The 16,500-nt window shown below is 43.2% G+C and overlaps 1 protein-coding gene across 1 annotated transcript in view; it reads right to left on the bottom strand.

The window, feature by feature from the left end:
* Positions 1–16,500, bottom strand: part of ppm1j (protein phosphatase, Mg2+/Mn2+ dependent, 1J) — a 55,876-nt gene that overhangs the window by 20,502 nt on the left and 18,874 nt on the right. Inside the window, exon 2 of the mRNA XM_014166107.3 lies at positions 757–874. Within this exon, the coding sequence (XP_014021582.3) occupies positions 757–874 (118 nt within the window). The remainder of the gene's footprint in view (positions 1–756; positions 875–16,500) is intronic.

Genomic DNA, 16,500 nt, shown 5'->3' with positions numbered 1-16,500 from the left:
TCGGACACCGCGATTGCATAAAGGAGTTCTGTATCTATAATTCTTAAAATAATTGTTATGTTTTTTGTGAACGTTTATCGTGAGTAATTTAGTAAATTCACCGGAAGTTTTCGGTGGGTATGCTAGTTCTGAACGTCACATGCTAATGTAAAAAGCTGGTTTTTGATATAAATATGAACTTGATTGAACAAAACATGCATGTATTGTATAACATAATGTCCTAGGAGTGTCATCTGATGAAGATCATCAAAGGTTAGTGCTGCATTTAGCTGTGGTTTTGGTTTTTGTGACATTATATGCTAGCTTGAAAAATGGGGGTGTGATTATTTCTGGCTGGGTACTCTCCTGACATAATCTAATGTTTTGCTTTCGTTGTAAAGCCTTTTTGAAATCGGACAATGTGGTTAGATAAAGGAGAGTCTTGTCTTTAAAATGGTGTAAAATAGTCATGTTTGAAAAATTGAAGTTTTGGGATTTTTGAGGTATTTGTAATTTGCGCCACGCTCTACCATTGGATATTGGTGAGGCATTCCGCTAGCGGAACATCTTTAAGTACCCATCTGTAACTTATCATACCAATTTGGATGTCCTGGATTTACATTTACTATGTTACATCTAGTCTATCAGACCAGGCTGGTATGCTTTACCCTCTCTCCTATTGTAGTGCTGTAGACCCAGTCAATGAGCCTTACCAGTGTTCTACTTATATAATTACCAAAACTGATTCTCATAATTCTATGATTCCAGTAGTCTCACCCCATTGTCGTCCAGCAGTGTGGAGTTACGCTGTTTTTTGTTGCTCAGCTTCTTCACGTACAGCAGCTCACAGGACGCCTGGTCCTCATTCAACATGCTCTTCCCAGCATTGATGGTCCTGAGGGGAATGGGGGTAGAGAAGGTATGGGGAGATCATACATCTATAAGAAAATATATATGCATCCCCTTGGTTCAGGTGATGGACAGAAAAAAACACCCAACCAAGGTGTGTCTCAGATAAATCAGTGTTCAGAGCATATCAGAGTGGCAGACGTTGTTTCATTTTATCATGGGGAGATAGTAATGTTACAATTTATGGACAAAACATAAGAAAGAAGCACATACCCACTGGGCAAAAACTGGCTGAATCAATGTTGTTTCCACATAATTTTAACAAAAACATTCAATGTGATGACGTTGAATCAATGTGGAAAATGGATTGGATTTGAAAAAAGTTAGCAATGTAAGGGAATTTCATTTTTTTCCCACCCAACTTTTAACCTACAATCCAATGACATGGTGAAATGTTTTGTTGAATTCACACTAGTTGACAACTCAACCAAATGTAAAGCAAAACTAGACGCTGAACTGATACCTGTGCCCAGTGGGTAGTGCTTAGGGAAGCTGCAGGACTGCCTGGAATGAGTGTTTTCATTACTGGCCTATCCCTAACGATAATGGCTTTATAAAGCATGACTTCATATTCTGACCATCTCAGTGGACCAGTGGCTGTTGTTACGGAGTCTAGTTGATAGGTAATCGACTAGCCGGACTGTTCCCCGGACTCCGCGTGTAGGGATTTGTACAATGCATGAACAAGGCTATTGAACTAGACATTGGTGTCTGTCTTTATTACTTTATTCAATATATCATACTGAAACATGGTATCAGAAGTGGCTCGAAAACCATACGTTTGTTATTTTTGTAGCTAAGTACAGTATAGGCGCGGTTACGTTCCATATGCGAACACACGCCGATTCCTACTCACAACACTGATCAACTAGTTGTTAGCTGGTTAGCTAGCATCACTACCTACCTCGATGACTGAAGGCAAAGAAGTCTCCTATTCCATCGCTATGGCAGCGAACATTCCGCCACCTAATCCCATGGTTCTCACAGGGGACTGGAATACTAATTGGGACAATTTCAGGGATGAATTCGAGGACTATGCGCTGGCGACCGGTCTACATGAGAAACCCAACGAGGTACAAGCGGCAACTCTGAGGAGTTTAATGGGCAGCGAATGCAGGCATATCTACCGGCACAATCTCACCCTCACAGCGCGACAACAGTGTGATGCAAAGGCTATATTGGATGCATTGGAGAATTACTTCAAACCCGCCAGAAACGTAATTTACGAGCGGTTCGTTTTCGGAAGCTGCAAACAGGAAGAGGGTGAGTCAGTACACAACTTTGTAACCCGTTTGAGAGAAAAATCCGCCACTTGTGAATACGGGGGATTGAAAGATGAATTGATTCGTGACAAAATAGTACTGGGAATTGCAAATGAGGATACACGCCGGCGTCTACTGAGAGAGAGAGGCTTAACATTAGTAACTGCCATCGAAATGTGCCGCACTGCTGAAGTCACTGACATGAGAATGAGAGCAATGGAAATCGAAACCCCACGCTCCGACGTTGACACTGTTCACGCTGTTGCTAGGCAGACATTCAGGCAAAACCAATCAAGGCAGAGTAATTCACCACGAACGGTGAACACAGAGAGCCCAGTAGCATGTAAATACTGTGGGAATACGCACACACGTGGCAAAGAGCACTGCCCTGCCTATGGAAAACCATGCAGAGCTTGTGGAACTAATAATCACTTTGCAAAAGTGTGTCTCAAAAGCAAAAGAAGGGTGAGTGAGGGCAAGATTCACTGTGTTGATGATGTCACTCAATGTTCAGAGCTGAACAGTGAAAGTGACATTTACATGCATGAATCCATTGGGGCTGTACACTCAAGAGGGAAGAAATGGTTTGTGACACTACGATTACACAACAAGCAACAACAATGTCAACTGGATTCCGGTGCTACATGCAATGTAATGAGCTACAAAGACAAAATCAATCTGGCACCTGACACGCATCTATTGCCCAGCGATACTAGACTAAAACTGTACTCAGGAGAGCTAATGAGCTCTATGGGCACCTTTGAGACCGAATGTGTTATTCGGGGACGCAAACACAAGCTGGAGTTTGAGATTGTGAAAACCAGTCAACATCCTCTCCTCTCAGGCTCTACATGCGAACGCCTGGGACTGATGCAGTTCACTGTACCAAATGACCTGCACATTGTGGATCATGTCCAGCATGGACCCCTGTCCAAAGAACAACTACTCAGCAGATATGACGATGTATTCAACATGCCCGTTGAATCAGTGCCTGGTGAGGTACACTTTGAAGTGGATGAGAGCATCACTCCAGTCCAGTGTGCTCCTCGCAATGTGCCCATTGCAATGAAAGTGGCTGTGAAGGCCCAGCTGGACAAGTATGAGGCCGATGGCCACATGACATCTGTGACCGAACCAACTGACTGGATCAGCAATATGGTCATAGTGAAAAAACCAGAGAAGCTGAGGGTCTGCATCGACCCAAAGCATCTGAACCAAGCACTGAAACGATCCCACTACATCATGCCGACACTAGAGGATGTCCTCTACAAGCTTCCCAAGGCCAGGATTTTCACCTTGGTGGATGCCCGAGATGCATTCCTTCAATGCAAGCTGGACGAAGAAAGCAGCTTCATGACTACCTTCTGGACCCCCTGGGGTCGGAAACGCTGGCTCAAGCTCCCGTTTGGTGTCTCAGTGGCACCTGAGGTATACCAACGCAAGCAGCACGAGTTACTGGCTGGGCTCAAGGGCATTGAACCCATCGCTGATGATGTCCTGATCGTAGGCTGTGGTGACACAGACGATGAAGCAGAACGCGACCACGATGTGAAGCTCTTGGCACTGATGGAGCGCTGTCGAACAGTTAAGCTTCGTCTTGGCCTGAAGAAGCTACAGTTCAAGGTGAAAGACGTCCACTTCCATGGCCACATTCTTTCGGCAAAAGGCCTGAAGCCGGACCCAGACAAGGTCCGAGCGATCCTCGACATGCCAAACCCATCTGATGCAAAAGGAGTACAGCGTCTCATCGGTTTTGCAAACTATCTTGCAAAGTTCATGCCACACCTATCAGCAGTCTGTGAGCCTCTGCGCCGGTTGCTGGACAAAGACACACCATGGCACTGGCTACCCAAGCACGAGGCAGCGGTGCAGGAGATGAAATCTCTGGCTTCATCCATGCCAGTGTTGCGCTACTACGACGTCACGAAGCCTGTCACAATCCAGAGTGACTCCAGTCAAAGGGGACTTGGATGCTGCCTTATGCAGGAAGGCCAACCCGTTGCGTTTGCCTCGAGAGCGCTCACCCCCACCGAACAGAACTATGCACAAATTGAGAAAGAGTGCCTCAGCATCGTCTTCTCTTGCCAGCGATTCCATCACTACTTGTATGGTCGAGAGCTGGTCACCGCTGAAACTGACCACAAACCACTCATTGCCATATTCAGTAAACCTCTCCTCAACGCGCCCAAGAGGCTTCAAAGCATGCTCCTGACTCTGCAAAACTACAGCCTGAAGGTCATTTACAAGCCAGGACCAGAGATGTACATCAGCGACACACTGAGCAGGGCAACGGCACAATGTACAGGCAGAGGCACTGCCTATCAGCGGCAGGCCATCTGTTCGCTACAGCAGGAACAACAAGATGTTCAACAGATCAATCAGGCAGACTACTTAAACGTCACAGATCACCGCCTAGCCCAGATCAGGCAACACACTGACAAGGACGAACACCTACAATCACTGAAGTCCATGGCTCTCGCAGGTTGGCCATACCTGAAAGAGGAGACACCTTTCACAGTGAGAGAATACTGGACCTTTCGAGATGAGATCAGCGTGCAAAATGGCGTCTTGTTCAGAGGTCAGAAGGTCATTATTCCCAAATCACTACGTCCAGAGATGCTTACCCGCATACACTCCAGTCACGTTGGAGGTGACGCATGCTACCGCCAGGCTCGTGAAACATTATACTGGCCAAACATGCAAGCAGAAATTAAAGACTTTGTCAGCAACTGTACCACGTGCAACGAGTACGCTCATGAACAGCAAAAGGAAACCATGATGTCACACGAACTGCCCACAAGGGCCTGGCAAATCGTCAGCATGGACTTATTCAGCCACAGACAAAAGGACTATCTTCTCATTGTGGATCACTACTCTGACTTTTGGGAAATTGAACTGCTCCCTGACTTGTCTGCAGAGACGGTCATAAAGCGCTGCAAGGCGCAGTTTGCCAGGCAAGGTCAGCCTGACAAGGTAATCACGGACAATGGCCCACAATTCACTGCACAGTTCAAGCGTTTCGCCTCAGAATGGGAGTTTGACCATGTAACCTCCTCTCCAAGACACCCAAAAGCAAATGGCAAGGCAGAGTCAGCTGTCAAGATTGCAAAAAACCTGTTAAGCAGGGCCGCGCGCGACAGCAACGACCCATGGAAAGCGATCTTACAGTGGAGGAACACACCCACCGAAAACATGGACAGCAGCCCAGCACAACGCCTTCTGTCCAGACGTCTGAAGACTACCATCCCCGTAGCTAACAAGCTACTTGAGCCCTGCGTCATGGTTGGCGTCACGGACAAACTGCGTCGCAGAAAGCAGCTCGCTAAGTGCTTCTACGACCGGACTGCTCGAGACCTACCAGAACTGGAGGTGGGTGAAACGATAAGGATGAAACCGCTGCCGGGAGACCACACAGGACTTTGGAGGCTGGGCACGTGCCTACAGAGAGTTGCACCACGCTCTTACCTGGTGGATGTTGGTGGCTCCCTCTATCGTCGCAATCGGGTGGATCTGCGCATAGCAGAGCGGACAAACCAGAACACGCCATACACTCACCTAGATGAGATGGATCACAGTCCAGGCCTAAGGGTAAGAGGTGCAGAATTGAGACATGAGCCAACTGAAGGTGAGGCTTCTACCCCACCAAGCTCTCCAGCTCGTGGCCCTAATCCTACCCCTGTCAGAGCCAATACTTACTCACGGGTGGGTCGGCTGTGCAAGCCACCGGACAGGCTTACTCTGTAAGCAAGAGACTGTGTTAACTTGTCCTCCTGTTTATAAAAATAAACATTTAAAAAAAAAATACAAAAAATAAAGAAAATAAAATAAAGAAAAAAGAAAATTTAAAAAGAAAGGAAGATGACAACTGAAGTAAAAAGAAAATGTCATGCGTTCTTAATTGTTATGACTTGATTGTTAAGAATTTAATGTTATGCTGTTATGTTTGCACTTTCTATTGAAAAGGATGATGTTACGGAGTCTAGTTGATAGGTAATCGACTAGCCGGACTGTTCCCCGGACTCCGCGTGTAGGGATTTGTACAATGCATGAACAAGGCTATTGAACTAGACATTGGTGTCTGTCTTTATTACTTTATTCAATATATCATACTGAAACAGCTGTGCTTGTACAGAATGTGGTAGTAGACACTGTAGTAGTCTGAGGAGTGGTGGAAGAGGTAGTGCTTTTTGCTCATACTTGTGTAATATTACGTCAGCTAATATTATACCATCCATTAACATGTATTAGATATAGATCCTTTAAAGGGCAACTGAGCGCAAGAACCAACTTCTCTCGTTGAAAACAGCCTGTGGCATCGATATGAGTCAAACATTTATCCCAGAGCTAAAATGTACTAAAAAGTCTAAGTAGGATAATTTGGGTCATAAAGGTAGTATATTCCAAAACAATTGTTTTGTGATATTTGTGTATCTGAGTTCGTCACGACTTACATGGGGTTGGATTTTTATTTTGATTATGCCCACTAACACGGGATTGTAATGCCTATGGAGATTTGTCATGCACGGACAAACACCGTGAGACGGACCTGCCCATGTAAAGCACTGAGTCTGCCACTGTTTTGGGCAAAATGACAATTGAGACGATGCACACTTGTATCCCAACTGCCACATGTCAATATTCCAAACCCATTCGTGAGCATCCTGTTTTGTAACATGATTCGCTATGAAACACTGGCAGACATACGCACACTCTGGTAATATATATATATATATATATATATATTACTAGTTTTCATACACATTTTAGAAATTTAGAAATGCTGCACCAAACACCTTACATGCTGACCAAACTGCTCGCGCGCGTGTGTCCGCAATTGATTTTAGTCTACCCACACCAGACGCGATCAGGACAGGCAGGTTGAAATATCAAAACAAACTCTGAACCAACTACATTAATTTGGGGACAGGTCGAAAAGCATTAAACATTTATGCCATTTTAGCTAGCTAGCATGCTGGCTCTCCACAGTCTATGTGAGTAAGACCTTTAAACAGGCCGCAGGGCCAGACTGATTACCAGGACGTGTACTCTGAGCATGCGCTGACCAACTGTCAAGTGTCTTCACTGACATTTTCAACCTCTCCCTGTCTGAGTCTGTAATACCAACATGTCTCAAGCAGACCACCAAGAACACTAAGGTAACCTGCCTAAATGACTACTGACCCGTAGCACTCACATCTGTAGCCATTAAGTGCTTTGAAAGGCTGGTCATGGCTCGCATCAACACCATTATCCCAGAAACCCTAGACCCACTCCAATTTGCATACCGCCCCAACAGAGCCACAGATGATGCAGGCTCTATTGCACTCTACACTGCCCTTTCCCACCAGGACAAAAGGAACACCTATGTGAGAATGCTATTCATTGACTACAGCTCAGCGTTCAACACCATAGTGCCCTCAAAGCTCGTCACTAAGCTAAGGACCCTGGGACTAAACACCTCCCTCTGAAACTGGATCTTGGACTTCCTGACGGGCCGCCCCCAGGTGGTAAGAGCAGGTAACAGATCCGCCACGCCGATCCTCAACACGGGGGCCCCTCAGGGGTGCGTGCTCAGACCCCTCCTGTACTCCCTGTTCACTCATGACTGCACGGCCAGGCACGACTCCAACACCATCATTAAGTTTGCCGATGAGGAGGCCTGATCACCAACAACGACGAGACCGCCTATAGGGAGGAGGTCCGAGACCTAGCCGTCTGGTTCCAGGACAACAACCTCTCCCTCAAAGTGATCAACACTAAGGAGATGATTGTGGACTACAGAAAAAGGACCAAGCACGCCCCCATTCTCATAGACAGGGCTGTAGTGGCGCAGGTTGAGAGCTTCAAGTTCCTTGGTGTCCACATCACCAACAAACTAACATGGTCCAAGCACACCAAGACAGTCAAGAGGGTACGACAAAACATATTCCCCCTCAGGAGACTGAAAAGATGTGGCATGGGTCATCAGATCCTCAGATTATACAGCTGCACCATCAAGAGCTTCCTAACTGGTTGCATCACTGCCTGGTATGGCAACTGCTCGGCCTCTGACCGCAAGGCACTGCAGAGGGTAGTGCATACTAGGGCTAGGCGGTATACTGTATTTTACTATATACCGGTATTTCTGCACAGACCGGTTTGGGTTTTTACTTTACCTTCTATAATGGTATTTTAATGTTTGGATTGTTAAATGTGATATGCCATGTGTAACGTCCATTTCAATAGTTTACTTCGCTACTTGAGTCATCCCTCTCCGCTCTCTCCATGCCGCTTTCCACCCAGACCTAGTCCCACCCCCTGTCACTGAAGGTGCGCATTTGTTGTTGCTTGACCACGAGACACTTTCCTTCAGTCTGCATGGTCAATGCAGCACATGCAACAATGTTGATGACAACAATGTTGCTTCCACTTTGATCTTAATATAAATCCACAAGCGTTCTATCATTACAACATTAGTTTGTGTTTCTTACATCTGCAAACAGCTAGTTTGTATTTTCTTAGCAAGGTAAGCTAAATCGTGTTAGCCACTAATGCTAATCGCTAGTTAGCTGGCTAGCTAAGTACTGAGTCAGAGCAAATGTAGCTAGCTAATACAGCCTTGTATCCGTACTGGTGCAGGCTTAAATCGGCATGTTGTTTGCGCAACAGTATCTTCTAAATCAAACAGGAATAGCCGACGCATGAATATGTTGGCTATATGAATAAAGATGTAACGTAGCCAAAGATTATAGGGTCCCCTAGGAAACACTGAACATCACTTTGGTTCCTACCCTGTCACAAAAACTCGTCTATGGCATTTTCATTTGTTGTCATGTCAAACAACACTGTATTCAAAGTGCCCACAATTATTTATATTCTAACTATAGAATTATAATAACCATTCTATTTCCATGATTCCAAAAGTTCACCCAAGTGTTTTGATCTAAATCGCAATTGCAGCATTCGGTTAAAAATAAGGCCTAGTATTTTCTTTGTGTAAGTGCAGGAAATGCCAAAAATTATTTTAGGTTGAATTGAACAGTATAAAAAAAATTTAATGGAGAAAGACACATTGAAATAACTTAGTATATATGTGTTGCCACCCTAGGGTCATGCACTTCTCATGAAGCAAATGTAGAACTTTTATAAATCAAAAACATAAAATACCGTAAAAAAATAGAAAAATACCATACAATATGATATATTGGCCATATCGCCCAGCCCTAGTGCGTATGGCCCAGTACATCACTGGGGCCAAGCTTCCTGCAATCCAGGACTTCTATACCAGGCGGTGTCAGAGGAAAACCCTAAAAATGGTCAAAGACTCCAGCCACCCTAGTCATAGTCTGTTCTCTCTGCTACCGCATGGCAAGCGGTACTGGAGCACCAAGTCTAGGTCCAAGAGGCTTCTAAACAGCTTTTACCCCCAAGGCTACACAATTGACACATTATACAAAATACATGTGCAAGACTAGCCACATTCACTAATTACCTGGCTCCACTGTACCTTATTTTTAATAAAATCAATATCTTGTCTATTTACAACATTAAATGTACACCAATTATGCACCTACAACTACTCATACCTCCCAGACAGTTTACCTAAACCCTTCAATGGATACTTCCATGCTAATTCTGAAATCCATCTATATACAGTTGAAGTTGGGTTGGAGTCATTAAAACTCGTTTTTCAACCACTCCACAAATGTCTTGTTAACAAACTATAGTTTTAGCAAGTCGGTTAGGACATCTACTTTGTGCATGACACAAGTCATTTTTCCAACAATTGTTTACAGACAGATTATTTCACTTATTCACTGTATCACAATTCCAGTGGGTCAGAAGTTGACTGTGCCTTTTAAACAGCTTGGAAAATTCCAGAAAATGATGTCATGGCTTTACAAGCATCTGATAGGCTAATTGACATAATTTGAGTCAATTGGAGGTGTACCTGCGGATGTATTTCAAGGCCTACCTTCAAACTTAGTGCCTCTTTGCTTGACATCATGGGAAAATCAAAAGAAATCAGCCAAGACCTCAGAAAAAAAATGTGTAGACCTCCACAAGTCTGGTTCATCCTTGGGAGCAATTTCCAAACGCCTGAAGGTACCGTGTTCATCTGTACAAACAATAGTACGCAGGTATAAACACCATGGGACCACGCAGCCGTCATACTGCTCAGGAAGGAGATTCGTTCTGTCTCCTAGAGATGAATGTACTTTGGTGCGAAAAGTGCAAATCAGTCCTAGAACAACAGCAGAAGACCTTATGAAGATGCTGGAGGAAACAGGTACAAAAGTATCTATCTCCACAGTAAAACGAGTCCTATATCGACATAACCTGAAAGGCCACTCAGCAAGGAAGAAGCCACTGCTCCAAAACCGCCATATAAAAAGCCAGACTACGGTTTGCAACTGCACATGGGTACAAAGATCGTACTTTTTGGAGAAATGTCCTCTGGTCTGATGAAACAAAAATAGAACTGTTTGGCCATAATGACCATCATTATGTTTTGGAGGAAAAAGGGGGAGGCTTGCAAGCCGAAGAACACCATCCCAACTGTGAAGCATGGGGGTGGCAGCATCATGTTGTGGGGGTGCTTTGCTGCAGGAGAGACTGGTGCACTTCACAAAATAGATGGCATCATGAGGACGGAAAATTATGTGGATATATTGAAGCAACATCTCAAGACTTCAGTCAGGGAAGCTTGGTCGCAAATGGGTCTTCCAAATGGACAATGACCACAAGCATACTTCCAAAGTTGTGGCAAAATGGCTTAAGGACAACAAAGTCAAGGTATTGGAGTGGCCATCACAAAGCCCTGACCTCAATCCTATAGAACATTTGTGGGCAGAACTGAAAAAGCTTCTGCGAGCAAGGAGGCCAACAAACCTGACTCAGTTACACCAGCTCTGTCAGGAGGAATGGGCCAAAATTCACTCAACTTATTGTGGGAAGCTTGTGGAAGGCTACCCAAAACATTTCACCCAGGTTAAACAATTTAAAGGCAATGCTACCAAATACTAATTTAGTGTATGTTAACTTCTGACCCACTGGGAATGTGATGAAAGAAATAAAAGCTGAAAGAAATAATTCTCTCTACTATTATTCTGACATTTCACATTCTTAAAATAAAGTTGTGATCCTTAATGACCTAAAACAGGGAATTTTGACTAGGATTAAATGTCAGGAATTGTGAAAAACTGAGATTAAATGAATTTGGCTAAGGTGTATGTAAACTTCTGACTTCAACTGTAACACAAGTCACTGCGATACCTCTAGCCTCCCCTCTGTCACACCTCACATAGTCAATTCTCTATCAGATACAGACGTACCATACTCTGGAATTCATATCTTCACATTGCCAAAACCTCATCATCCCTCAATAACTTCAAGAGAAGACTGGGTGTTAGCCTGATGAACCAAACTACAAAATAATCCCCTCCATGTAGGCTAACTCTCACACACATGCACACGAACACATAATCAAACATGTTTTTTTTTTGTATACTGACTATATCATGTACAATTATAATTAATATGCTTTGCTTAGCTGATTGAACAAAAACATTTCTGTACTTAGATGTGGTGTGCTTTTCATATAAGCCCGTTTGCACACTGTTTTTACCAGTTTATCTGTACTGTTTTGTCTTTCACTTATTTTCTTTAGTGCGAGTAAATAAAACCCATTTCTAGGAAGCGGTAGCCTAGTCGGTATACTGTTGTGGTGTCTTAAGAGTGACAAACAACAGCAACTGCCGGGGTAAGATAACAACACCCACAAGACTGAAATCTCGTTTTTTCCTTAATGAGCAACAGACAAACACATTGGGAATCGATGAGTTCGCTCTTTAAGATTATTTGGCCACAGAGGATAGTTTCCAGCTCTCTCCCTTCACCTCAGACAACTGCAGTGTTTACTTTTCAGGACACTGAAATGGAATGAAGTCATGCATTGCATTAGAGCAAAGCCATTATCCTTGCGAAGAGGGGCTGCCAAAAGGTTTCACCCCTGTTGTACCATTAAAGCTGAGAACCAATGACTCTCTGCCACTTCGGTGCAATGATCCAACAGGGTCAAGCCACTCTGTTACATAACATTTTTAGATTCAATTACTGGCATCTCACACAATTTGGAGTATTACCCTTAAAGTGTCCCCAGAAACACTTTTACAGAGAGGATTAATGATGTAGTAAGAGTAGTGTAGAGAGAGGAGAGGGAGTCTGTTTGATACAGCTGTGCCCTGACGCCAGTCATATACGATAGAGGAGAGATAATGCGTCACCAGAGAGGATGGGTGATATCTAACCAACTGGTTTGTTTATTTATTTACTAGGATCCCCATTAGCTGTTGCTCGTGCAACACTCTTCCTGGGGTCCACACAAAACATAAAATGTGACATAATACAGAACATTAGTAGACAAGCACAGAACTAAATAGACAAGGACAAAGCTACACGATCTGGTACATAATGTACAATGGCCACCTATCTAGGATCATTAGGATGAGTGTATTTGAGTGAGCAGAATCAAGATGCTGACTGTCACCTTTTCACAATGTTCTCGCACTAAACAAGGACAAATTAAAATGCTTAAAGGCTCAGACACACCGACACACCGGTAGGATTGTGAAACGTTCGCTTGTTGACAGTACTTAGCCCCTCTGAACAGAGTGTCGGCAGTCGAAGTCGTCAGCCACTCAGCCTTGTTAAAATATTCCAAACCAGAAGGTGGCAGTAGCGTTGTTTGGCAATGCATGTCCGTGTGTGTTGCTTTATGGTCTAGATAACCAATGTTAGCTAACTAGCAGTGCTATTGTTGTAGAAAGCCCTTGTTGATACTAAATGGCCACAGCTAGATAACTAGCTAGCAAGATGACAAAGAAAATGTAATTCACTCTCCATAATCGCATACAGCCCATAGATATTTTTTTTGCTGGCTAATGTAAGCTAAATGGTTAGCATGGCTTGCTAGCTATTTAGCTGTTGTGCTAGCTAGGTAAGTAAAGACAGTGAATTGACTCTCGGCAGCCAGCTGCAGGCAGCTGCTTCATGGAAAGAAGCAGAGCCTGAGCAGAGTCCCCATTTCTGTTTTTCACAGGAAACGTAAGTTAGGTTGAAAGTATTGTATCCCTGAAAACTAGAAACATACGTTTTCTGCCGACTCTGTGGAGAGTGTGTGCGCATTGTGTCTGTGCACTTAGCTAGCTACCATGAACCTATACATTGCATATACAGTGTGACTGGCTCATTTAGAAAGCTGCAAAGGGGTGGATGAAGTCACAGGGAAATGTACCCTTTTTTTTCTACTTGTTGGTTGCCTTTCAGCTCCCCACTTGTGCGCTCTGATTTGCTATGAGTAGAAATGTCTCTACCGATGGCATACCGATTCACCATGAAGAAACAGGAGACATACAGTGTGTACTGTATGTCCCTTAATGAAGCTTTCATAAACCCTTAATAAAGCATATAGCCTACAGCTAGTTCAGAAATCATTACTAAGCTAACCTATATCTTGCTATGTTAAGGGTGGCAAAAGGACTACGTCACGTTTGGCAAAATAAATGATATTTCAATGGGTAGAACCATTGTTGAGGAAAATTATCCATGTTTGGTTTGATGCTCTGAGATCAGTGTTCTAATATAAGGCAGAAAAAGCTATGGCTGCCCAAATCTGGATTATAAAAAGCCATCCAGTTTGTAATCAGTTGAAAGCAGTAAACTGGCACCGTAGTGTAGTGGCCAGGGGTGCATTAATCCTGATGACACGGACATGAAATAGAAGTCATCGTGAGCCTCAAAGTTTACATGACCACGATGACTTCTAATTCATGTTCCAAAGTTTGAAGCTAGGCCAGGGTCATGTAGTTCCATGTTTTACATTTTTTACAACACATCTGCAACCGGTTTGTCAATATCATACTTTGGGTTAGAGAGGCCTGTTTATGTTAGCCTGCTGGATGCATAGTCTGTTTCTGCTAAAGTCAAGTCCTTTGTCTGAGTTGGCACTAAGGCTGTAGGCCTATTCCTTAGAACCATGCATCTTTTGAAAAAAAATGTTTCACTAAATGTAACATCTCCGTAGGCAAATTCATGAGATTTCTTTTGCGTGAGTCACATATGCAATATATTTTATCATAACTCATTTGGCAACCAAGGAATGTACTGTATGCCTACAAGTAAATAGTCACCCATTTGAGTGAGTCCATAAAGTGCAAGCCAGTCATTCCCTGGCCTTAATAATGTAAGAAAACAAAACAATGAAGATGCGGTTCTATTCAATTTTACATTTTTATCTTTTATCTTATCTTTCAGTCATTGTAAACATGTAACTGAAATGCTTTTCCCGTGTTAAACGAGCACATCTGTGTTTGAATCTTGTTACACATCTGTGTTTGAATCTTAACTCATGTATGGGACTTTCAAAAGAGGAAGCCTCGAGTTTCACTGAGTTCCTCATCGGTTGCCTATGTTTTTTTTAAGAACAGAGAGATGAGAATCGGTCATTCCTTTTTCTAAGTAATGATGACACTTCCTTTACCATCTACATTTTGTGTTCCACTTATATCATTCATTCTCTCAACACAATTTAACCTACCTCACAAACCAAGAGTGATGATGATTACATTTTACTTAATCACTGCCTCATGTTTGACTTCATCTCATGTACAAAAATGTGATTCAAAAGGAGAAAGTCACATTTCTTGCAAAGTGATCTTGGGGGTCAGAATAACCCTTCACGAGTTTGCATATTCATTTGTAATGAGTTTTCTAAAAAGCCACTCATGAGTTTATCACAAAGTCAAGATGATCTCTTCCTCACAAAGTCAAGATGATCTCTTCCTATCTGAGATGTCTGTGGTTTCCTGTCACAGCTTTTCAAGCATGGTGCTAACAGTGAGTCATGTATTGCAGGACCTGCATCACATGGCCTCAACTTCAACTTCTCGGAAAAAAATAATAGGAGTGGAAAAGGTTTATTCATGGCCAGATGGCAAATGGCCCAACAATACAAAAGGCTTTTAGGGTAAATTCACACACTACGAAGACCGAAGGTATGGAGCAGTGTTGCAAAAAGGGTGTCTCCTTGTAATTCGCTACTTCATTCACATACCTTTGTACTACCTGAAAATTGAGACGCAGCGAATCATTCCTTCCACAGTGTGGGGGCAGTGTGTTCACTTGGTTCCTTGATCTGATCTGTAGTCTATATAGTCTATTCATCAAAGTAGCCTATTTGGCATTGATAACCAAATATAATCTCAGCGACTGTTCAAACAGTAAACCAAACAACAAGAATCCACCCAAAAAGGTATTTTGTTTAGAAGTAATAACTAGGGATTCCAGGCTATTGTGAAATGGTGAACCTGCTGTAGCCAACTAGCTAGCCATGTGCTTTTTCTCTCCCCCAAAACATGATTGTTCTATTTTTAGCTGATATTGAAATGAATACAAAAATACCATATCAAAAACTGGGATAATGTTTTAGGTTACACCGGCCAGTATAAGAATATTTGCCAGGGCATATTTTGATAAATTATAAATCTGATTACTTCACATGGCGATGTGGGAAGCTTAAAAATGCTGGCTAGCTAGCTAGCTTGCTATGTTTTTAGCCAGACTAAGACCATGCAGCTAGCCAGGGCTGCCAGCTAGCTACTACTAGCAAGGGAAGGTGACGCTTCCTTGCTTTCATTAAATGAAATGACCAACAACAAAAAAACGTTGTATTTACCCCCTTGTGAATGGGAGTGGGACCGGTGTGAGGATATGTTACCAAAAGGTGTCAGCTGCTCCAAAAAATTCCACTCCACCCACATGCATGCACATAGATAGGGGCCAGTCAGCCCTGACCCCCGGGGCGGCAGGTAGCCTGGTGGGTAGGAGCGTTGGGCCAGTAACTGAGTACTCGGCCCACCACCTCTTGACATCACATGTAGATGTGACCTACTCTTGAGGAGGTTGGCTAGTTGGTTCGATATTTTAGTTATATTAGTTTTGGTTTTGCCTGTGGTTGGGCAACCCCTGATTTTGAATACAAACAAGTACGTTCTGGAATAAATAGAATGAAATGCCTTTGTTGCTTATCCTGTATCCTGCCCATGGAAAAAGGTTGTGTGGGCCTGTTTTGTTCATACTTTGTCTTAGATCTTTATGCCTAGAATAATGCTTTGTATTGCGTGTTAATGCCTTGTAACTTAAGCTTATGCCTTGTATGTAAATCCATAAATTTTACAATGATATTAAATATTTGCCTTTTTATAGACAATTCTCAGACTTTTCCTACTAGTCAAATATAACATGTAACTTAATGCTTGCATGCACATTGCTAAATCACCTTTATGGAGTCATATTCTGTTTTAATATACTT

The sequence above is a fragment of the Salmo salar genome, chromosome 22 (genome assembly GCF_965601325.2).
Source record: "Salmo salar chromosome 22, fSalSal1, whole genome shotgun sequence".
NCBI lineage: Eukaryota > Metazoa > Chordata > Actinopteri > Salmoniformes > Salmonidae > Salmo > Salmo salar.
The sequence above is the reverse complement of the archived record's forward strand: the minus strand, read 5'-3'. Positions and strand labels throughout refer to the sequence as shown.